The sequence below is a fragment of the Heterodontus francisci genome, chromosome 25, assembly GCF_036365525.1.
Source record: "Heterodontus francisci isolate sHetFra1 chromosome 25, sHetFra1.hap1, whole genome shotgun sequence".
NCBI lineage: Eukaryota > Metazoa > Chordata > Chondrichthyes > Heterodontiformes > Heterodontidae > Heterodontus > Heterodontus francisci.
The window spans coordinates 74,007,785-74,028,238 of NC_090395.1; the positions used below are offsets into that span (position 1 = coordinate 74,007,785).

Here is a 20,454-nt window from a genome sequence, read left to right on the forward strand (position 1 = left end):
TCCTCCTCTAACCAAAAAAAAAGGACTCTGGTGTGTTGATAAGGTAAGCTTTTTATTTAAAAAGTTCTGTCCGTCGGATTGCTAACCTAACAAGTTTTGACTTTTTTTTTTGGTTTTTCAGTCGATTTGTTGGGAATTTAGAATAGTGGGAATGGAGGTTAAGGCAGTTGAATATTCCTCCTGCAGAATGTGGGAGGTAAGGGTCGCCAAGAGTGTCCCTGCTGACTGCATCTGCGGGAAGTGCACCCAACTCCAGCTCCTCGAGAACCACGTTAGGGAACTGGAGCTGGAGCTGGATGAACTTCGGATCATTCAGGAGGCGGAGGGGGTTATTGAGAGGAGTTATGGGGAGGTAGTCACACCTCAGGTAAAAGAAGTAGGTAGATGGGTTACCGTCAGGGGAAGGAGAGGGAACCAGCAGGCAGTGCAGGGATCCCCTGTGGCCGTTTCCCTCAACAACAGGTATACCGTTTTGGATACTGTTGCGGGGGACGACTTACCAGGGGTAAGCAATGGGGTACAGGTCTCTGGCACAGAGTCTGTCCCTGTTGCTCAGAAGGGAAGGGGGAAGAGGAGCAGAGCATTAGTCATTGGGGTCTCCATAGTTAGGGGAACAGATAGGAGGTTCTGTGGGAACGAGAGAGACTCACGGTTGGTGTGTTGCCTCCCAGGTGCCAGGGTTCGTGATGTCTCGGATCGTGTTTTTGGGATCCTTAATGGGGAGGGGGAGCAGCCCCAAGTCGTGGTCCACATAGGCACCAACGACATAGGTAGGAAGAGAGATGGGGATTTAAGGCAGAAATTCAGGGAGCTAGGGTGGAAGCTTAGAGCGAGAACAAACAGAGTTGTTATCTCTGGGTTGTTGCCCGTGCCACGTGCCAGCAAAGCGAGGAATAGGGAGAGAGAGGAGTTGAACACGTGGCTGCAGGGATGGTGTAGGAGGGAGGGTTTTGGTTTCCTGGATAATTGGGGCTCTTTCTGGGGTAGGTGGGACCTCTACAAACAGGATGGTCTTCACCTGAACCAGAGGGGTACCAATATCCTGGGGGGGAGGTTTGCTAGTGCTCTTCGGGGGGGTTTAAACTAATTCAGCAGGGAATGGGAACCTAAATTGTAGTTCCAGTGTACAGGATGTTGAGAGTAGTGAGGTCAGGGATAAGGTTACAAGGACGCAAGAGGGCACTGGCAAGCAAGAACTTGGTTTAAAGTGTGTCTACTTCAACGCCAGGAGCATCCGGAATAAGGTGGGTGAGCTTGCAGCATGGGCTGGTACCTGGGATCTCAATGTTGTGGCCATTTCGGAGACATGGGTAGAGCAGGGGCAGGAATGGAAGTTGCGGGTTCCGGGATTTAGATGTTTCAGTAAGAACAGAGAAGATGGTAAAAGAGGGGGGGTGTGGCATTGTTAATCAAGGAGAGTATTACAGCGGCAGAAAGGACGTTTGAGGACTCGTCTACTGAGATAGTATGGGCCAAGGTTAGAAACAGGAGAGGACAGGTCACCCTGTTGGGAGTTTTCTATAGACCTCCGAATAGTTCCAGAGATGTAGAGGAAAGGATAGCAAAGATGATTCTCGACAGGAGCGAGAGTAACAGGGTAGTTGTTATGGGGGACTTTAACTTTCCAAATATTGACTGGAAATACTATAGTTCGAGTACTTTAGATGGGTCAGTTTTTGTCCAGTGTGTGCCAGGAGGGTTTTCTGACACAGTATGTAGACAGGCCAACCAGGGGCGATGCCACATTGGATTTGGTACTGGGTAATGAACCCGGCCAGGTGTTAGATTTAGATGTAGGTGAGCACTTTGGTGATAGTGATCACAATTCGGTCAGGTTTACCTTAGCGATGGGCAGGGACAGGTATATACCGCAGGGCAAGAATTATAGCTGGGGAAAGGAAATTATGATGCGATTAGGCAAGATTTAGGATGCGTAGGATGGGGAAGGAAACTGCAGGGGATGGGCACAATCGAAATGTGGAGCTTATTCAAGGAGCAGCTACTGCGTGTCCTTGATAAGTATGTACCTGTCAGGCAGGGAGGAAGTCGTCGAGCGAGGGAGCCGTGGTTTACTAAAGAAGTTGAAGCGCTTGTCAAGAGGAAGAAGAAGGCTTATGTTAGGATGAGACGTGAAGGCTCAGTTAGGGCGCTTGAGAGTTACAAGCTAGCCAGGAAGGATCTAAAGGGAGAGCTAAGAAGAGCAAGGAGAGGACACGAGAAGTCATTGGCGGATAGGATCAAGGAAAACCCTAAGGCTTTCTATAGGTATATCAGGAATAAAAGAATGACTAGAGTTAGATTAGGGCCAATCAAGGATAGTAGTAGGAAGTTGTGTGTGGAATCAGAGGAGATAGGGGAAGCGTTAAATGAATATTTTTCGTCAGTATTTACAGTAGAGAAAGAAAATGTTGTCGAGGAGAATACTGAGATTCAGACTACTAGGCTAGATGGGATTGAGGTTCACAAGGAGGAGGTGTTAGCAATTTTGGAAAGTGTGAAAATAGATACGTCCCCTGGGCCAGATGGGATTTATCCTAGGATTCTCTGGGAAGCCAGGGAGGAAATTGCAGAGCCTTTGTCCTTGATCTTTATGTCGTCATTGTCGACAGGAATAGTGCCGGAAGACTGGAGGATAGCAAATGTTGTCCCCTTGTTCAAGAAGGGGAGTAGAGACAGCCCTGGTAATTATAGACCTGTGAGCCTTACTTCGGTTGTGGGTAAAATGTTGGAAAAGGTTATAAGAGACAGGATTTATAATCATCTTGAAAAGAATAAGTTCATTAGCGATAGTCAGCACGGTTTTGTGAAGGGTAGGTCGTGCCTCACAAACCTTATTGAGTTTTTCGAGAAGGTGACCAAACAGGTGGATGAGGGTAAAGCAGTTGATGTGGTGTATATAGATTTCAGTAAGGCGTTTGATAAGGTTCCCCACGGTAGGCTATTGCAGAAAATACGGAAGTATGGGGTTGAAGGTGATTTAGAGCTTTGGATCAGAAATTGGCTAGCTGAAAGAAGACAGAGGGTGGTGGTTGATGGCAAATGTTCATCCTGGAGTTTAGTTACTAGTGGTGTACCGCAAGGATCTGTTTTGGGGCCACTGCTGTTTGTCATTTTTATAAATGACCTGGAAGAGGCTGTAGAAGGGTGGGTTAGTAAATTTGCAGATGACACGAAGGTCGGTGGAGTTGTGGATAGTGCCGAAGGATGTTGTAGGGTACAGAGGGACATAGATAGGCTGCAGAGCTGGGCTGAGAGATGGCAAATGGAGTTTAATGCGGAAAAGTGTGAGGTGATTCACTTTGGAAGGAGTAACAGGAATGCAGAGTACTGGGCTAATGGGAAGATTCTTGGTAGTGTAGATGAACAGAGAGATCTTGGTGTCCAGGTACATAAATCCCTGAAAGTTGCTACTCAGGTTAATAGGGCTGTTAAGAAGGCATATGGTGTGTTAGCTTTTATTAGTAGGGGGATCGAGTTTCGGAGCCACGAGGTCATGTTGCAGCTGTACAAAACTCTGGCGAGGCTGCACCTGGAGTATTGCGTGCAGTTCTGGTCACCGCATTATAGGAGGGATGTGGATGCTTTGGAAAGGGTGCAGAGGAGATTTACTAGGATGTTGCCTGGTATGGAGGGAAGGTCTTACGAGGAAAGGCTGAGGGACTTGAGGTTGTTTTCGTTGGAGAGAAGGAGGAGGAGAGGTGACTTAATAGAGACATATAAGATAATCAGAGGGTTAGATAGGGTGGATAGTGAGAGTCTTTTTCCTCGGATGGTGATGGCAAACACGAGGGGACATAGCTTTAAGTTGAGGGGTGAAAGATATAGGACAGATGTCAGAGGTAGTTTCTTTACTCAGAGAGTAGTAGGGGCGTGGAACGCCCTGCCTGCAGCAGTAGTAGATTCGCCAACTTTAAGGGCATTTAAGTGGTCATTGGATAGACATATGGATGAAAATGGAATAGTGTAGGTCAGATGGTTTCACAGGTCGGCGCAACATCGAGGGTCGAAGGGCCTGTACTGCGCTGTAATGTTCTAAAAAAAAGTTCATGCAGCCACCCAACATGGAACTTGAGAATCTCTGTAATTTGCTGTATCACACTTCTGGCAGTGACATGGATCTCATTGTATCTGTTGTCCATCTTTATCTGCAGAAACCTTATAGGAGTCATAAATCGTGACTGTAGGGGGTAGCACTGATCATCAACAAACCATCCTAACGCATTTTTTTAAAGCCATGAGGCCTGCTATGGTAGATCGCCATGTGATGAGAGCATCATAACAAATTCCTGGGTAGCAGGCATTCACAACAAGAACAACTTGCATTTATGTAGCATCTTGAATGTAATAAAACATCCCAAGGTGCCTCACAGGGACATTATAAAACAAAATATGATACCAAGCAGCAACAGGAAGATGACTAGAAAATTTGTCAGAGATTGGCTTTAAGGAGGAAAGCAAGGTAGAGTAGCAGAGAGGTTTAGGAAGGGAATTCCAGAGCGTAGGGCTAAGGCAACTGATGGTGCAGCCACCAATGGTGGCGTGATTAAAATTGGGGATGCTCAAGAGATCAGAATTAGAGGGGTGGTGATAGTTTTGAGAGGGCACCTTGATTAGCAACGCACGCTAGCTACATATCAATTGAGTGAAAGCCTTTCCTATGAATGAAACTGAGGGACATTTCATATGTGCCTTTAAGCTGTTTTAAGCTAATCATCTAATTGATGCATATAAAATTCTTAAAGGACTTGACAGGATAGATGCTGAGAAAAGGCTTCTCCTGTCTGGGCAATGTAGAACAAAGGGTCACAGAATAAGGGGATGGCCATTCAAGACTGAGATGAGGAGAAATGTCTTTACTCAAAGGATTGTGAATCTTTGGAATTCTCTACCACAGAGAGCTGTGCATGCTCAGTCGTTGAGTATATTCAAAGCAGGGTTTGATTCATTTTTGATACTGAGGGAATTAAAGGATATGGTGATAGTGCGGGAAGGTCCAGTTGAGGTAGAAGATCAGCCATGATTCATCGAATAGCAAAGCAGGTGTATGGCCTCGTCCAGCCAGCTCCTATTTCTTATGTAATTAAAAACAAGAAATGCTGGAAATACTCAGTTCCAATGAAGGGTCACTGGCCTGCAACATTAACTCTGCTATAATAAAAGCAAAATACTGCGGATGCTGGAAATGTGAAATAAAAACAAGAAATGCTTGAACCACTCAGCAGGTCTGGCAGCATCTGTGGAAAGAGAAGCAGAGTTAACGTTTCGGGTCAGTGACCCTTCTTCGGAACTAACAAATATTAAAAATGTCACAGGTTATAAGCAAGTGAGGCGGGGGTGGGGCAAGAGATAACAAAGGAGAAGGTGTAGATTGGACAAGGCCACATAGCTGACCAAAAGGTCATGGAGCAAAGGCAAACAATATGTTAATGGTGTGTTGAAAGACAAAGCATTAGTACAGATAAGGTGTTAACGGACTGAAGATTGAACAGCAGCAAGTGCAAACATGAAAACAAACAGTGGGTAAGCAAACTGAACAAACTAAGATGAAATGAAATAAATGCAAAAAAAAAGAAAGATTGTAAAAAATGTAAAAAAGAAAAAAAGAAAAAATAAGTAAAAATGAAAGTAAAATGGGGGGCTGTCATGCTCTGAAATTATTGAACTCAATGTTCAGTCCGGCAGGCTGTAGTGTGCCTAATCGGTAGATGAGATGCTGTTCCTCGAGCTTGTGTTGATGTTCACTGGAACACTGCAGCAATCCCAGGACAGAGATGTGAGCATGGGAGCAGGGGGGAGTGTTGAAATGGCCAGCAACCGGAAGCTCAGGGTCCTGCTTGCGGACTCAGTGGAGGTGTTCCACAAAGCAGTCACCCAGTCTGCGCTTGGTCTCCCCAATGTAGAGGAGACCACACTGTGAGCAGCGAATACAGTATACTACATTGAAAGAAGTACAAGTAAATCACTGCTTCACCTGAAAGGAGTGTTTGGGGCCTGGGATAGTGAGGAGAGAGGAGGTAAATGGGCAGGTATTACACCTCCTGCGATTGCAGGGGAAGGTGCCATGGGACGGGGACGAGGTGGTGGGGGCAATGGAGGAGTGAACCAGGGTGTCACGGAGGGAACGATCCCTTCGGAATGCTGACAGGGGAAGGGAGGGGAAGATGCGTTTGGTAGTGGCATCACGCTGGAAGTGGCGAAAATGGCGGAGGATGATCCTTTGGATATGGAGGCTGATGGGGTGGAAAGTGGGGACAAGGGGAACCCTGTCACGGTTCTGGGAGGGAGGGGAAGGGTTGAGGGCAGAGGTGCGGGAAATGGGCCGGACACAGTTGAGGGCCCTGTCATCAACAGTGGGGGGGAATCCTCGGTTGAGGAAAAAGGAGGTCATATCAGAAGCACCGTCATGGACGGTAGCATCATCAGAGCAGATGCGTCGGAGACGGAGAAACTGGGAGAATGGAATGGAGTCCTTACAGGAGGTAGGGTGTGAATAAGTGTAGTCGAGATAGCTGTGGGAGTCAGTGGGCTTATAATGGATATTCGTAGACAACCTATCCCCAGAGATGGAGACAGAGAAGTCGAGGAAGTGAAGGGAAGTGTCAGAGATGGACCATGTAAAGGTGAGAAAAGGGTGGAAATTGGAAGCAAAGTTGATAAAGTTTTCCAGTTCGGGGCGGGAGCAGGAAACGGCACCGATATAGTCATCAATGTACTGGAAAAAGAGTTGGGGGAGGGGGCCTTTGTAGGACTGGAACAAAGATTGCTCGACATATCCCACAAAAAGACAGGCATAACTTGGACCCATGCAGGTCCCCATAGCGACACCTTTCACTTGAAGGAAGTGCGTAGAGTTGAAGGAGAAGTTGTTCAGTGTGAGAACAAGTTCAGCCAGGAAGAGGGTGGTGGTGGATGGGGACTGGTTAGGCCTCTGTTCCAGGAAGAAGCGGCGAGCCCTCAAACCATCCTGGTAGGGGATGGAGGTGTCGAGTGATTGGACATCCATAGTGAAGAGGAGGCGGTTGGGACCAGGAAACTGGAAATTGTCAAAATGACGTAGGGTGTCAGAAGAGTCACGGATGTAGGTGGGAAGAGACTGGACCAGCGAAGAAAAGATAGAGTCGAGATAGGAAGAAATAAGTTCAGTGGGGCAGGAGCAGGCTGACACAATGGGTCTGCAGGGACAGTCCTGTTTGTAGATTTTGGGAAGGAGGTAGAGCGGGCTGTCCGGGGTTGCGGGACTATGAGGTTGGAAGCTGTAGAGGGAAGATCTCCAGAGGAGATGAGGTCAGTGACAGTCCTTTGGACGGTGGCTTGATGTTCTGTGGTAGGGTCATGGTCCAGAGGGAGGTAGGAAGAAGTGTCTGTGAGTTGGCGTTGAGCTTCTGCAAGGTAGAGGTCGGTACGCCATACAACAACAGCACCACTCTTGTCTGCAGGTTTGATGACCATGTCGGGGTTAGACCTGAGAGAACGAAGTGCTTCAAGTTCAGAGGGGGACAGGTTAGAGTGAGTGAGGGGGGCAGAGAAATTGAGATGACCAATGTCTCGCCGACAGTTTTCAATGAAGAGATCAAGAGCGGGTAAGAGGCCAGGGGGAGGGGTCCAGGTAGAGGGAGAATGCTGGAGGCGGGTGAATGGGTCTGCTGGTCGGGGGGAGGACTCCTGGTCAAAGAAGTGAGCCCGGAGGCGGAGGCGACGGAAGAAGAGCTCTGCTTCTGTCTCCACAGATGCTCCCAGACCTGCTGAGTATTTCCAGCACTTTTTGTTTTTAATCCGGATTTCCAGCATCTGCAGTATTTTGCTTTTATCCTATTTCTAATGATCTCATGAACTAATAATGAGAGCATGTAGTTCCCCATTAAGAAAGCAGGGCCCCGATATGATTGACGTGTGATTCCACCAATCGTAGCCTACTCGTCGTCACGGAGAAGGGGGGGTGGGTCCACCCCTGCGGGACGCTTGATGTCATGTGATGGGCGTTGCCGGTGACCAGTAGAGCTGCGGGGGCGGGGCCCGAACTGGCGAATGGCGGTAGGGAGGAGGCGGAACTCGGGCTGGCTGGCTGTGGGCGGGAGGGGGTCGCTGAGAATGGGCGCTTTGTGTCGGTGGGAGAAAGCACGGTTCCGGGCTGCTAAGGGTCGCTGATAGGTTTCAGTGTCGGTGTGTGGCGAGACTCCCGGGGGACGATTTCTTGCAGCTTTTTATCTCCGCTCCGGTTTGTTTTATTGCGGGGTGGGGGTGGGGTGGGGGGAGGGAGGGTTTGTTTTGTTTTTGTCGGTGGGATTTAAGATGGAGGCGGGGCCTGGGCTCGGCCTCCGGTTGCTATGGGCCGCCCTGTGCCTGGCGGCTGCCTCGGCTTGCCCCCCGGAATGTTCCTGTGCCGATGGCCTGGTGGACTGCAGCAGGCGCCGGGCGACCGCGATTCCTCAGCACCTTCCAGCCTGGGTCAAACAACTGTGAGTATCAGCCAGGTGCGGGCGGGCGGGCGTGAAAAAAAAACAAAACGGGTGGGAGAGCCCGGCACACACTGCAGAGAGCATCATGGTGTATCCCAGTGTCCTGGGCTCAGAGCAGAGAAACAGCCGCAATAATTTAGTGACAGTTTTCATTGATCTTCAAATTTATAAATTGCAGCACTTGTAAGCTTAAATTAAAACCGAAAATGCTGCAAATACTCAGCAGGTCTGGCAGCATCTGCGAAAAGAAAAACAGTTAAAAATCAGCACCTTCTGATCCAGAGCATTCCTAAATGTTCACTGTAACCTTTCATCATCAGAGGGCTTCTTCATCAATCTGAAACGTTAACTCTGTTTCTCTCTCCGCAGACACTGCCAGACCTGCTGAGTATTTCCAGCAATTTCTGCTTTTACTTCAGATTTCCAACATCTGCAGTATTTTGCTTTTGTCATTTGCTAGCTTGTTCAGTTTGCAGTGTTAATGGGGGGGGGGGGGGAGAAAACATGAGTACCTCCCCAAAATGATTAAACATCCCCCTCTTCCCCCCCCCCCCCCCCCCAACCAACAAAACTTGTGGCTCTGCTAACTTGTTATAAATTGCAACTGACATATTATTTGCAAAGCTATTTGGTTGGCAATTTGCATGGAAAAACATGCAGTCGTGGAATGGGAACCCCAATATAATTAAATGTCCCAGCCTTCTCCCTGTGATAAAAGTAGAATTTGCATTATTCATAACCCCTCCAAACTAATTGCCCTGCTTACCTGTTGCCATTAAAAATAATTTCCATTTATTTCTATTTGCAGATTCTGCAGTAAATCAAATCTATACTGGCCAGCAGCTGTCATGATGTATATCAGCACTTTAAAGTTTTATGATCTGGCCAGTTTCCCTGATGGCAATTTGATCTCCCAGTGCTGTCTCTAAGAACACATCCTGATAGTTTCACACCCACCCTGTCACCAGTAAGGTGCAGTTAGTTCCTTGAAGGTGTAGTAAGTGGGCTCTAATTATAATTTGGAATGCATTCCCTAAGAAGGTAGTGGAAACAAATTTAATAGTGACTTTCGAAAGGGAATTGGATAAATTCTTGAAGGGAAAAAAATTGTAAGACTATGGGGAAAGAGCAGTGTGAGTGAGACTAATGTGATTCTCTAATTCATCAGGTTTGCCCTGATCCATCTAGGTTTTTGCAAGCCAGTAATACTTTCCTGAATAATAGGGCATTTAATCATTGTAGATGACAAATTGCCCTCCTACTCTTTAAGGTTCTATGAATTGTTCGAGAGGGTATGTATTTGTCTAATACTGAATTTTTTTGATTATTGCATCTGGATATGCATTTTCATATTTAACACAAGTTGCTAGTTAGAAGTTGTTTGATGTATCTTTATCTGTGTGTATCTTTAACTCTTTGTCCCATGTGCAACAACTTGCATTTTATTAGCACTTCATATCAGGTCCAAAGTGTTTCACATCCTGTTATTACGTTTGAAGTACAGTCACTGTTGTCTTGTAGGCAAATGTGGCAACCAATTGCACACAGGTCGCTCAAACAAGAATGAACTGTATCTTTTAATGGTTGAGGGATAAATTTTGGCTAGGGTGTCTCAAATTACTTGCAGTTTGTTTTTTCAGTAATTAGTTCACTAGTGAATGTTGATTTTTGTTAGAGAAATTGGGAGTTTTTTCTCCAAGTATGGGGCCTCTAAAGGAAATCTGGATTAGCATTTAGATTTGGCCCATTTGTTACTTCTCTGTTTATTGACTACCTAGATTCAGATTCCATTCAGTCAGGCTTTATTTCATCAGTCTTGTGCTACATTAGCTTAGACAGAAGCTGGCATATTGCAATATTTTAATTTTAATTTAGAGATACAGCACTGAAACAGGCCCTTCGGCCCACCGAGTCTGTGCCGACCAGCAACCACCCATTTATACTAATCCTACATTAATCCCATATTCCCTACCACATCCCCACTATTCTCCTACAACCTACCGACACTAGGGGCAATTTACAATGGCCAATTTACCTATTAAGCTGCAAGTCTTTGGCTGTGGGAGGAAACCGGAGCACCCGGCGAAAACCCACGCGGTCACAGGGAGAACCTGCAAACTCCGCACAGGCAGTACCCAGAATCGAACCCGGGCCGTCGGAGCCGCGAGGCTGCGGCGCCAACCACCACGCCACTGCGCCGCCGTCGTCTTATATCTGGCTAGGAAGAGCAAAATCAGGTAGAGTTCCTGCTCCTGATCGCTATCTGGTGACCTTGCTAGGTGGGAGTATGAAAGGCTAATGTAGACAGGATCTAGTTCTGTATGATGCCCACTACGTTGCAGTCCCTCCAAGGCCATTATGTCCTTCCTAAGGTGTGGTGCCCAGAATTGCTCACAGTACTCCAAGTGGGGTCGAACCAGGGTTTTGTACAGTTGCAGCATAACCTCTGTGTCTTTATACTCTAATCCTCTAGATATAAAGGCTAGCATTCCATTGGCCTTTTTGATTATTTTCTGCACTAGCTCATGGCATCTGAACCCCCAAGTCTCTTTGGACATCCACTGTACTTAACCTCTTCCCATTTAGAAAGTACCCTGCTCTATCCTTTTTTGGTCCAAAATGGATAACCTCACACTTGCCCGCATTTAAATCCATCTGCCATAGTTTTGCCCACTCACCTAGTCTGTCAATATTTCTTTGCAATTTTACGCTATCATTTAGACTGTCTACAATGCCACCTAACTTTGTATCATCAGCAAATTTGGATATATGACTTACTATTCCATCATCCAAGTCGTTAATGAATAATTGAGGCCCCGACACAGATCCCTGCGGGACGCCACTAATCACATCCTGCCATTCGGAGTACTTACCCATTATCCCCACTCTCTGTCGCCTACCACTCAACCAACTTCCTAACCATGTCAATAATTTGCCCTCAACTCCATGGGCTTCTACCTTAGTTAACAGTCTCTTATGTGGGACTTTATCACATGCCTTCTGGAAGTCCATATAAATAACATCCATAGACATTTCCCTGTCCAGTACCTTAGTCACCTCTTCAAAAAATTCAGTGAGATTTGTCAGGCATGACCTCCCGTCATGAATCCATGCTGGCTGTCCCTGATTAACTGAAATTTTTCTAGGTGTTCAGTCACCCTATCCTTGAATACAGACTCCAGCAACTTGCCCAGGACTGAGATGAGAAATTACTTCACCCAGAGAGTGGTGAGCCTGTGGAATTCGCTACCACAGCAAGCAGTTGAGGCCAAAACATTGTATGTTTTCAAGAAGAAGTTAGATATAGCTCTTGGTAAAGGAGCTGTTATGTTTTAATTAATGGTACAATGATATAGTGATGCTGATATCCTGCTATGGGCTGAAATATATCACTGCCAATTCTTCTCTCCCCACCCCTGGCTACTAACCAGAAGTAAGGATTAATGAGGCCAATTTTAGCACCCCTGACTGTGATTGGCTAGCTTGGCACAGAGCAGAGATGGAATCTGAGACCTTCTTGGTCTGTATGGCACAGTTATTCATTGAACAAACTCAATCTTTGAAATAGAATTACTTTTGAACACCAATAGAAAAAAAAATGTGCTTTTACCTAGCACCTTTCACAACCTGCGGATGTCCTAAATTGCTTTACAGCCAATAAAATACTTTTGAAATATCGGCCTTTTTGTAACGTAGAGAAACAAAGCAGCCAATTTGTGGACAGCAAGCTCCCACAAACAGCAAATGAGGTAATGACCAGATAATCCTTTTTATTGATGTTTGGTTTAGGGATAAATATTGGCTAGGAGAATAAGGTCTAAAATCTGTAAGTTGTAGTCCCAATATGGAACCCTAAACCTTACTGAAGAGGGTGAGTGTATTGATTTTTAGCATGCATATATTGAGAAGCCCTACAGATGGTTTCTGTTTTTTTTTTAAGTACAGTTATGGACTGGGGTTTTTCACTTGTGCTATCGCCAACTCGAGATTTTCCTGCCAATTAAAATGAACTGGTGGAGGGGAGATCATAAGCTGGTGAGTGCAAAAGTGGAAAATCATGGGCACTAAAGAGTACTGACACGTTGCACAATAGCAAAGTGGGACGTGGGTGACTATTTAATCTCAACAAGTTGCATTTATGTAGCACCTTTTAACATAGTAAAACATCCCAAGGCTCCTCAGGAACATTATTGGACAAAATCTGACATCAAGTCACTTGCAAATATTGGGTCAGGTGACCTAAAGCTTGGTCAAAGAGGCAGGTTTTAAGGAGCATCGGGAATGCGCGAGATGCTAGAATTAGGAGTACATATATGTAAGAGGGTTCTAGGGATGGTGGAGATTAGAGATAGGGAGGGGGCAGGTTATGGAGGGATTTGAAAACAAGGATGAGAATTAGTCTGGACTCCTGAGCAGCTTTCTGTAATTCCCTGCAGCTGTTTCAAGCATGGCATTGGCAGAGGGATTGAAGCAGGCCATGCACATGGCCTCGCAGCACAAGAACATAAGGAGAAATTGAAAAAATACTAAACCACAAGATGGAGGAAGATGAATGAAGTACATCACTATAAAAATTTTGCTGGTAGATTAGCCAAAGTTCATTGCTCGAGATTTGATTGTTATGAAGCTGTCCTTGGAAGTTTAACAAAATTATCACTTTTAAAAATAAATAAATATCAATCTCAATTTCTGCTCTTGTCTATTAGTGCAGGGTTATGTCAAATAGAAATCTGCGAACAGCCAAAGGGACCATGCAAGCTTCATGCCAGAATAGGGCGCATCAAAGCTATCCTGCAGGATAATGGCTACCCTGATCAGATCTTTTGTTCATTGTATATCGTGCATACTCACGAATGGGCCTAAGGCCGCTACTTTCGGAACTTAAAAGTACCCAGTCTACCTCAAATTACCCTGGAAGGGTAGGGTATCTTAAATATTTGAGCAACAGGTGAAGCTAGCCGTTTCACACTGCTACTATGCAGTAGCAACGCAAGTGGTATTTTCCACCAACAGGATGCTGCCATCAAGCCAAAAAGACGTTCTGCCTACCACACAAATGAGTAATATGGTATATTAATTCCAGTGCTGGTGTGATGCCAGGTTCATAGGCTGTACATCCCAAAGACTGGCAGATCGTATCAAACAACCCGTCCTTTCGGCTGTTCGCAATAGGCAGAGTACTGACTGTACTCAACTAGCCCATACTTGCAAAACTTAGAATGTAATGTCTAACGTTAGATTTGATTCCACGATTAGACAGCACTTATTGAACAATCCCAAGTGTGTTAAGAATTGCACTACAACCAGTTTAAAATTATCAGTTGGGCTCGCAGTGTGGCTCACTTATGCTTACTGGAAGCTGCATATAGTCATACCCAGGGACCTGCCCTCTGCAGGCAAAAGGAACATGTCCAGGTGTTGTGTCTTTTTTGAATTAAAAGCGTGGGGGACAGTAGTTTTTTAGTGCATTCTCCATGGCAACACCTTGATTAGAGTTGACTTGCCAATCTATTAGCACCCATTTCTCATACAGTATAAATTGCTGCTCCCTCTGAAATTTGACATTCTTGCATCTGTCCTGATGAGTGCAAGACAAAAAGCTTTGACAGCATGTCTTTTTTTCAGCAATATCCTTATGTACTTTCCTAGATTCCCTTTAAATGCATCTATGCTACCCTCAACTATTCCATGTGGTAACAAGTTTCATATTCTAACAACTCTGATTAAGCAAGTTTCTTATTGGATTTATTAGTGACTTTCATATTTATGACCCGTCGTTCTGGACACCCTCGCTAGTGGAAGCATCTTCTCTATGTTTACCCTTTCAGGTCACCTCAGTCTTTTTCCTAGAGAAAAGGGCCCCAGCCTGTTCAGTCTTTTGATAGTGCAAAAGGTTTACAAAATACAACGTTCTCCAGTGCTTGTATGTTTTTGTAATCTGGAGACCAGAACTGTGCACGTGCTCTCATGTGCTGTACCAAGGTGCTACATAATAACATGATGTCTCTGCTTTTCAATTCTGTTCCTCTAGAAACTTGTACTATCTTGTATCCAACATGCCCTCTAGTTTTTTTCTGGAGTGCGTGGCCCTTTAAATTTTGTTGCGTTGCCACACACACACAGTAATATAAAGGGGCCAGCTTGTGTATGATCGGGAACTTTTGGGTTGCTACTCAGACGTGCAAATTGGAGGGAATGTTGGTTGTATCTTGGATGTCTCTTTTCAAGGCCAAAAGAACCCAAATCTCTCCAGTCCTTCTTCATACCTCAGAACCCTGATACCAGTGGTCAGACTCGTGGCTCTGCTTTACACTATTTCCAGTGCTTGAATGTGGCCCTTGTTTATCGGGAACCAGGCACCGAACTGAAGTGATGTCTGGCCAGAGCATCATGCAGCTTGATCATAACTTACTCTGACTTGTACTGTTCTGGCTGCCTAATTCAAACCTTTTATTGTCTTTGTTAATTGCTGCTACGTATTTGTTGGACATGTTTAGTGCCAGTTCTACTAAGACTGCGAAATCATTTTCCATTTCTTATATGGCTATTTTACCACTGTTCATCTGTCTCTGATGTTCAACCTTTTTTGTGCAGATGGAAGTATTTATAGTCGTCACAAAATTTATAATTTTATAAAAAGGGCATTACATCTTTTTCATTTAAAATGTCCTTGTTGTTTTCTATTTCAAAAGTTCCCGTAGTTTGTTTCATTGCAACAATTGAAATCTGACCAGGAAAAGCAGATTTTCTTCTGGACCATCGTGTACTTACAACTGTGTAATTATAGGTTACAGTTTTATGTTTCATTGCCTTAATTTTTTTTGGTTGCGTTCCTTGAAGGATTAAGAAGCTGCAGTGTTTAATTTGTGTGTAGAAGGCATGTATGTTGTGGTGTTAATCAGAGCTTGTTAAACACATGCTGTAGTTCTACTTTCAGCCAAACTTCACAAGGTTAAGTGGCACGTCTTCTATCATTGGTCACGTGCAACGTACAGTGTCTTGCTACACAGTGAAAATAACTAACAATGGCTCTCATTTTATTGTGCGGAGGGATTATTAATTTAAAAAGCAGAATTGGTTTGCATGTTTGTATAGGACATACTGCTGATTCAGCAAATGTATGATTTGTTTAAAATTGATCTGGCATAGTTTCACGTGAATACCAGTTATTTAATGTGATGTACAGATGACTCATCCTCTCAATCTCCTACCTAGGAAGATTGTTTTTTCAATTCTCTCAATAAGATGATCAGGCTATAAATGGGGATGTCAGCGGTTGTCAGCTTGACCTATTCCCATGCATCCGTTGCGCAAGATTCCTGAGTGGAGAGGTGCTGGAACATTTCCTTTTCATGCTTGTTCTGGACTGATCTTTGGCAAATGTTATCATAGCTGGTTGCCAATTACTATAGCTCCTGTGACTGTCCTCAATGCTTAGGGCGGGGCCTTGAATCCTAGTTTTGTGTTTGAGACTGTCCGTGGTGTCTCTTTCATTGACTTGTTCTGCACTGTAGCTATGTCACTGTCAGCTGGTTGAGGATGCCATTGGTTGATTCAAGGATTAGCTCATCTGCCTTTCAATGGCATTTCCTCCATCAAGGGTCCCACTCCCCAACTCCAGGTGCTGATCTGCCGTCTGGTTTGCAGTCCCAGGTAGTACTGTCCACTGTCATTACGGTAGCAGTTTTTAACCTGATCTGGCTCCCTAGGTTAATGACACATAAGCATTTATTTCCATATCGGATCTCTTCTTGTAACAGTTATGTAACAAAAAATGTCGTTTGGTAGTACAGAACTTGAGTATTGCTGAAAATAGAGACATGTTGTCGAAGCTTTTCGTCTTGCACTCATCAGGACAATCGGCAAGAATAACCAATGTAAGGGAAAACAGCAACTTATACTGCATGAGAAGAGAGTGCTGATTGGTTGGCAGGTGAACTCTGGCAGAGGTGTTGCCATGGAGAATTCACCAGTTTACAGTGACTGACAGTTAACTGCCATGCTTTGTTTGAAATTTAAAGCAGGCAACTTGATTCTGATTGGTCAAGGCTTTGCCCTGAGGAATGAACCAGCAAATGGCTGTCATTTATTTTGTTCAGCTGAAACAGGTGCAACGTTTGTACATATTATTTCTGTCTGCTAAGAACAGGGCCCTGTGTATTAATATATGTCGCTTCCAGTACACGCAAATGCACCACACTGCGAGCCTCACTGACTATCTTAAATTGGTTGCCAGCATATTTCTTAGCACACTGTGGATTATTTAGCAAATGTTGTCCAATCACGGAATCACATCTAATGTTGGACACTATTTTGAGTTTTGCAGGCACAGGCTGGTTGTGTACGGTCCGTACATTGCCCGTTGTGAACAGCAAAAGGGACATGTTTGATACGATCCGCCAGTCTTTGGGAGATACGGCCTTTATACCTAGCATTACACTGGCATTGAAATTCATATATCACATTACTCATTTGTGTGATAGGCAGGATGTCTTTTTGGCTTGATGGCAGCATCCACACGTGTTGCTGCTGCACAGTAGCAGTGTGAAACAGCTGTCTTTACCTGTTGCTCAAATTTTTGGGAGACATTCCCCTTCCAGGGTAATTTGAGGGAGACTGAGCACTTTTCAGAGCCGAAAAAGATAGCCTGGGCTCATTCATAAGTTTTCTCAATATACAGTGAGAAATGATCTGATCAGGGTAGCCATTGTCACGCAGGATGTCTTTGAATCGCCCTACTTCAGCATCAAGCTTGCATGGTGAGCACATGGCTCGGGCCCTATTTACGTGGTTGCCGATAAGGCCAATCTTGTCAAACTGCCTGGTTTAAATTTCAAACAAGGCTTGGCAGTTAACTGTCAGTCACTGTAAACTGGTGCATTCTCCATGGCAACGCCGCTACCAGAGTTCACTTGCTAACCAATCGGCACTCTTTTTGTGCAGTGTAAGTTGTTGTTTTCCCTTACATTGGTTACTCTTGCAGATTGTCCTGATGAGTGCAAGATGAAAAGCTTCGACAGCATGTCTCTATTTTCAGCAATAACAAAAAAGTCTCGCAAAATCACTGTTGACATGAAGCTGCACTCCTCTCTGAGTATAGTCCTAAATATATCCTCTTCCTGTTAGTGTTAATGATTCCGTTGAGTAGGTTCTCTGAAAAATATCATTCCATTAGCTTGTGTGCCTCCATAAATTTACTTTAAGATCATCATTTGCTTTAAAACTCTTCCATGATCTGGCTCTACCCTCTTTTCGCAGTGTCCTCTAGACCTTTATCCTTGCTTGTGCCTGCCACTGCACCATAACAGCAGTGTAAGCCAGTAGTACATAACTATCCTGTACAGCGTTCACCTGGGGTCCCTGTGTCTTGCTGTCTTCCTCCTATTTTCAAAAGTCTCTTTTGAAGCCCTTCTCTTTGATGCCTTCAATTCCTACCTTAATTCTTCTCTGCTTTCCCCTTGCCTGCTAGTTTCCTTGTCTTCTGTGTAGTGTCTTTTGTTTTTCTCTACATTAGGAGCGCTATAGAAATCAAACTGTTTAGGCCAGTTTTTTTTTTAAAGTGAAGCTAAAAGCGTTTTGAATGTTTAACTTATTAGAGTCTCAGTATTTTTATGTAAAATTAACAGTCTATATAAATAAAGGTTTCCTCTGCCTTTTGTATTAGTTAATATATTTTCACAGTTTTGGTAACTAGCAAGTATGAAGTTGATTGTTGATAAAGTAAAGAAACTCTAGCTCAAGTCTAGAAGCAAGGTGGTTCAGGAGAAATCTAATTGAGATAAAATATTAAATAGTATGAGGAAGTAAAATTAATAAAACAAAATATTGCAGATGTTGAAACTAACAAAAACACAAAATGCTGGAAATGTTCATGTCTGGCAGCATCTGTGAAGCGAGAACCAGCTAACATTTCAGATTGATGAACTTTCATCAGAACTTGTGTAACATTAACTCTGTTTCTATCTCCACAGATGCTGCCAGACCTGCTGAGTGTTTCCAGCATTTTCTGTTTTTATTTCAAACTTCTTATTTCCAGCTAAATGGGGAAGAGACTGGGGGGGTGGGGGGGGGGGGTGTGGATGGAGGAATCTGAAAGTTAAATTAATGCATGTACATTTAAAATTGCTATTTAAAAGATTTTATAATGAGGGAGAAATGCTTGGAAAAAATCTGCCTGGCTGGGTAATAGAGACAACAACAAAAAAATTGGAGTGTTCAAATGCTGTAATTGAAGACTCAGGGTATTGAAGGAGTGAAGCTCAATCCCTTTCTTTCCTCAATTTTTCTTGAATATTTGTGTCCTCTGACCAAAGGTTTCTCTTGGAGAGGTCTGAGTAATTTTTCAAGAGTCAGTGCTTGATTTGATTTGCTGCATTTTGTACAGTGACTACTTCTGTTAGCAATGAGCTTTTAATATTTTCAATAAAACTATTCCTGCACTTCTCATGGGTATCCCAACCATGATGTTCTTGCAGCAAATACTGTGAACCTTTTGTGTGGGGAGTTTGAATGTCTAAGATGACTTAAAATATCCCACTGATAGGCATGTATCCAGTCTCCTAACAGTTCCTTGTGTGAATATAAAGGGCCCTGTATTAGTGTTTCAATGAGCCAGAAAGAATCTTAGCAATGTAAAATTGCACTGAAGCACATCGGTCTGAATTGACTGTAGCAACAAGTACTTGTGCCAATGTAACTTTCCTTCTATAAACTCAAAACACTGTAACATTTCAGAACTTGAATATTCTTTGGTACTGGCCAGATACAATGCATCTACCACTGAACTTGTGGAGTGAGAGGTACTTGTATTAACACAGTATTGCAATTGAATGATAGCTTTCGTGTATCTTTAATGCTTTCCTGAAAGCTACCCTTCTGTTTCCTATACAGTACTCTCTGGTCAGCTTCCCATCTTCCACCTTTCATAAACTTGACCCCATCCAAAACTCCGCTGCCCAACTCCTAACTCGCATCAAGTTCCACTCATTCATCACCCCGTGCTTGCAGACCGAAATTGGTTCCCGGTCCACCAAAGCTACAAATTTAAAATTCTCATCCTCATACAAATCCCTCCATAGCCATGCCCTTACTTTATCTCTCCCACCTCCTTCAGCCTACTAGCATTGAGACCATTGCTTTCTTCGAACTATGCCTTCTTGTGCATCTCTCCTTCACTTCACTCCATCACTGGTGGTCGTGTCTTCAGCCGTCATGACCCGAAACTCAAATTCCATCCCTAAATATCTCTGCCTCTTCACCTTTTAAGATCCTACTTAAGACCTCTCTTGTTTAGTCATTCCTCCTCATATCTCCCTTGGCTGAGTGTCAGCTTTGGTCTGATTATGCTTTTGTGAAGCATCTTGGGCAGTTTTCCTATGATTAAAAACCATTTTTATCAAAATGCAAGTTTTAAAAAAAATTTACCTATTAGCACTGTTTGTGGACAGAACCTCTTAGATCCTTTAATAAAGTTCTCCGCAGGTTTACTAATGTAATTTAAGTTTCTGTATATAGGAAGATTTGTCACCAACGGTGGAATAATAATGAAGAATGTACAATTCAGATTATCATTTATCTTTTGAATATAAAATCCCTATGTTGTGGAACCTCCATTATCCATACTGCAATTACCCACTTGCTTATTATCCAGCAGAATTTGCTGGGACAAAGTCTCCTGAGACTTTGCCTCATTCTACAATTCGCAAACACCAAAATCCTTAAGACTCAAATCAACCTCAGCTGGCCACTAAGAGACACGTGACAGCAGCCAGCGAACAAAACTTCCTCACTCTTGGCAGCCTCCAAGCAACTGTTTTGAGGTTGGGAACTCTGTTTGCATCTTCTGTTCTGTGGCCCTGCTTGTTGGTGCACCAGTTGTATTCCATTACATGAATGATGCTACTGGTTCCTGCATGATGATGTGCGGTGCTGGCAGTGACAATTGTATGATGGAAATACTCAGCCAGCTTCCTCACTGTCAATAACCTGTAGCACTTCA

At 44.1% G+C, this 20,454-nt stretch overlaps 1 protein-coding gene across 1 annotated transcript in view; it reads left to right on the plus strand.

The window, feature by feature from the left end:
• The first annotated feature begins 8,258 nt into the window (after window positions 1–8,258).
• Window positions 8,259–20,454, plus strand: part of lrig2 (leucine-rich repeats and immunoglobulin-like domains 2) — an 81,186-nt gene continuing 68,990 nt past the window's right edge. The window contains exon 1 of the mRNA XM_068057506.1: window positions 8,259–8,456. Coding sequence (XP_067913607.1) covers window positions 8,290–8,456 — 167 coding nt within the window. The 5' untranslated portion in view covers window positions 8,259–8,289. The remainder of the gene's footprint in view (window positions 8,457–20,454) is intronic.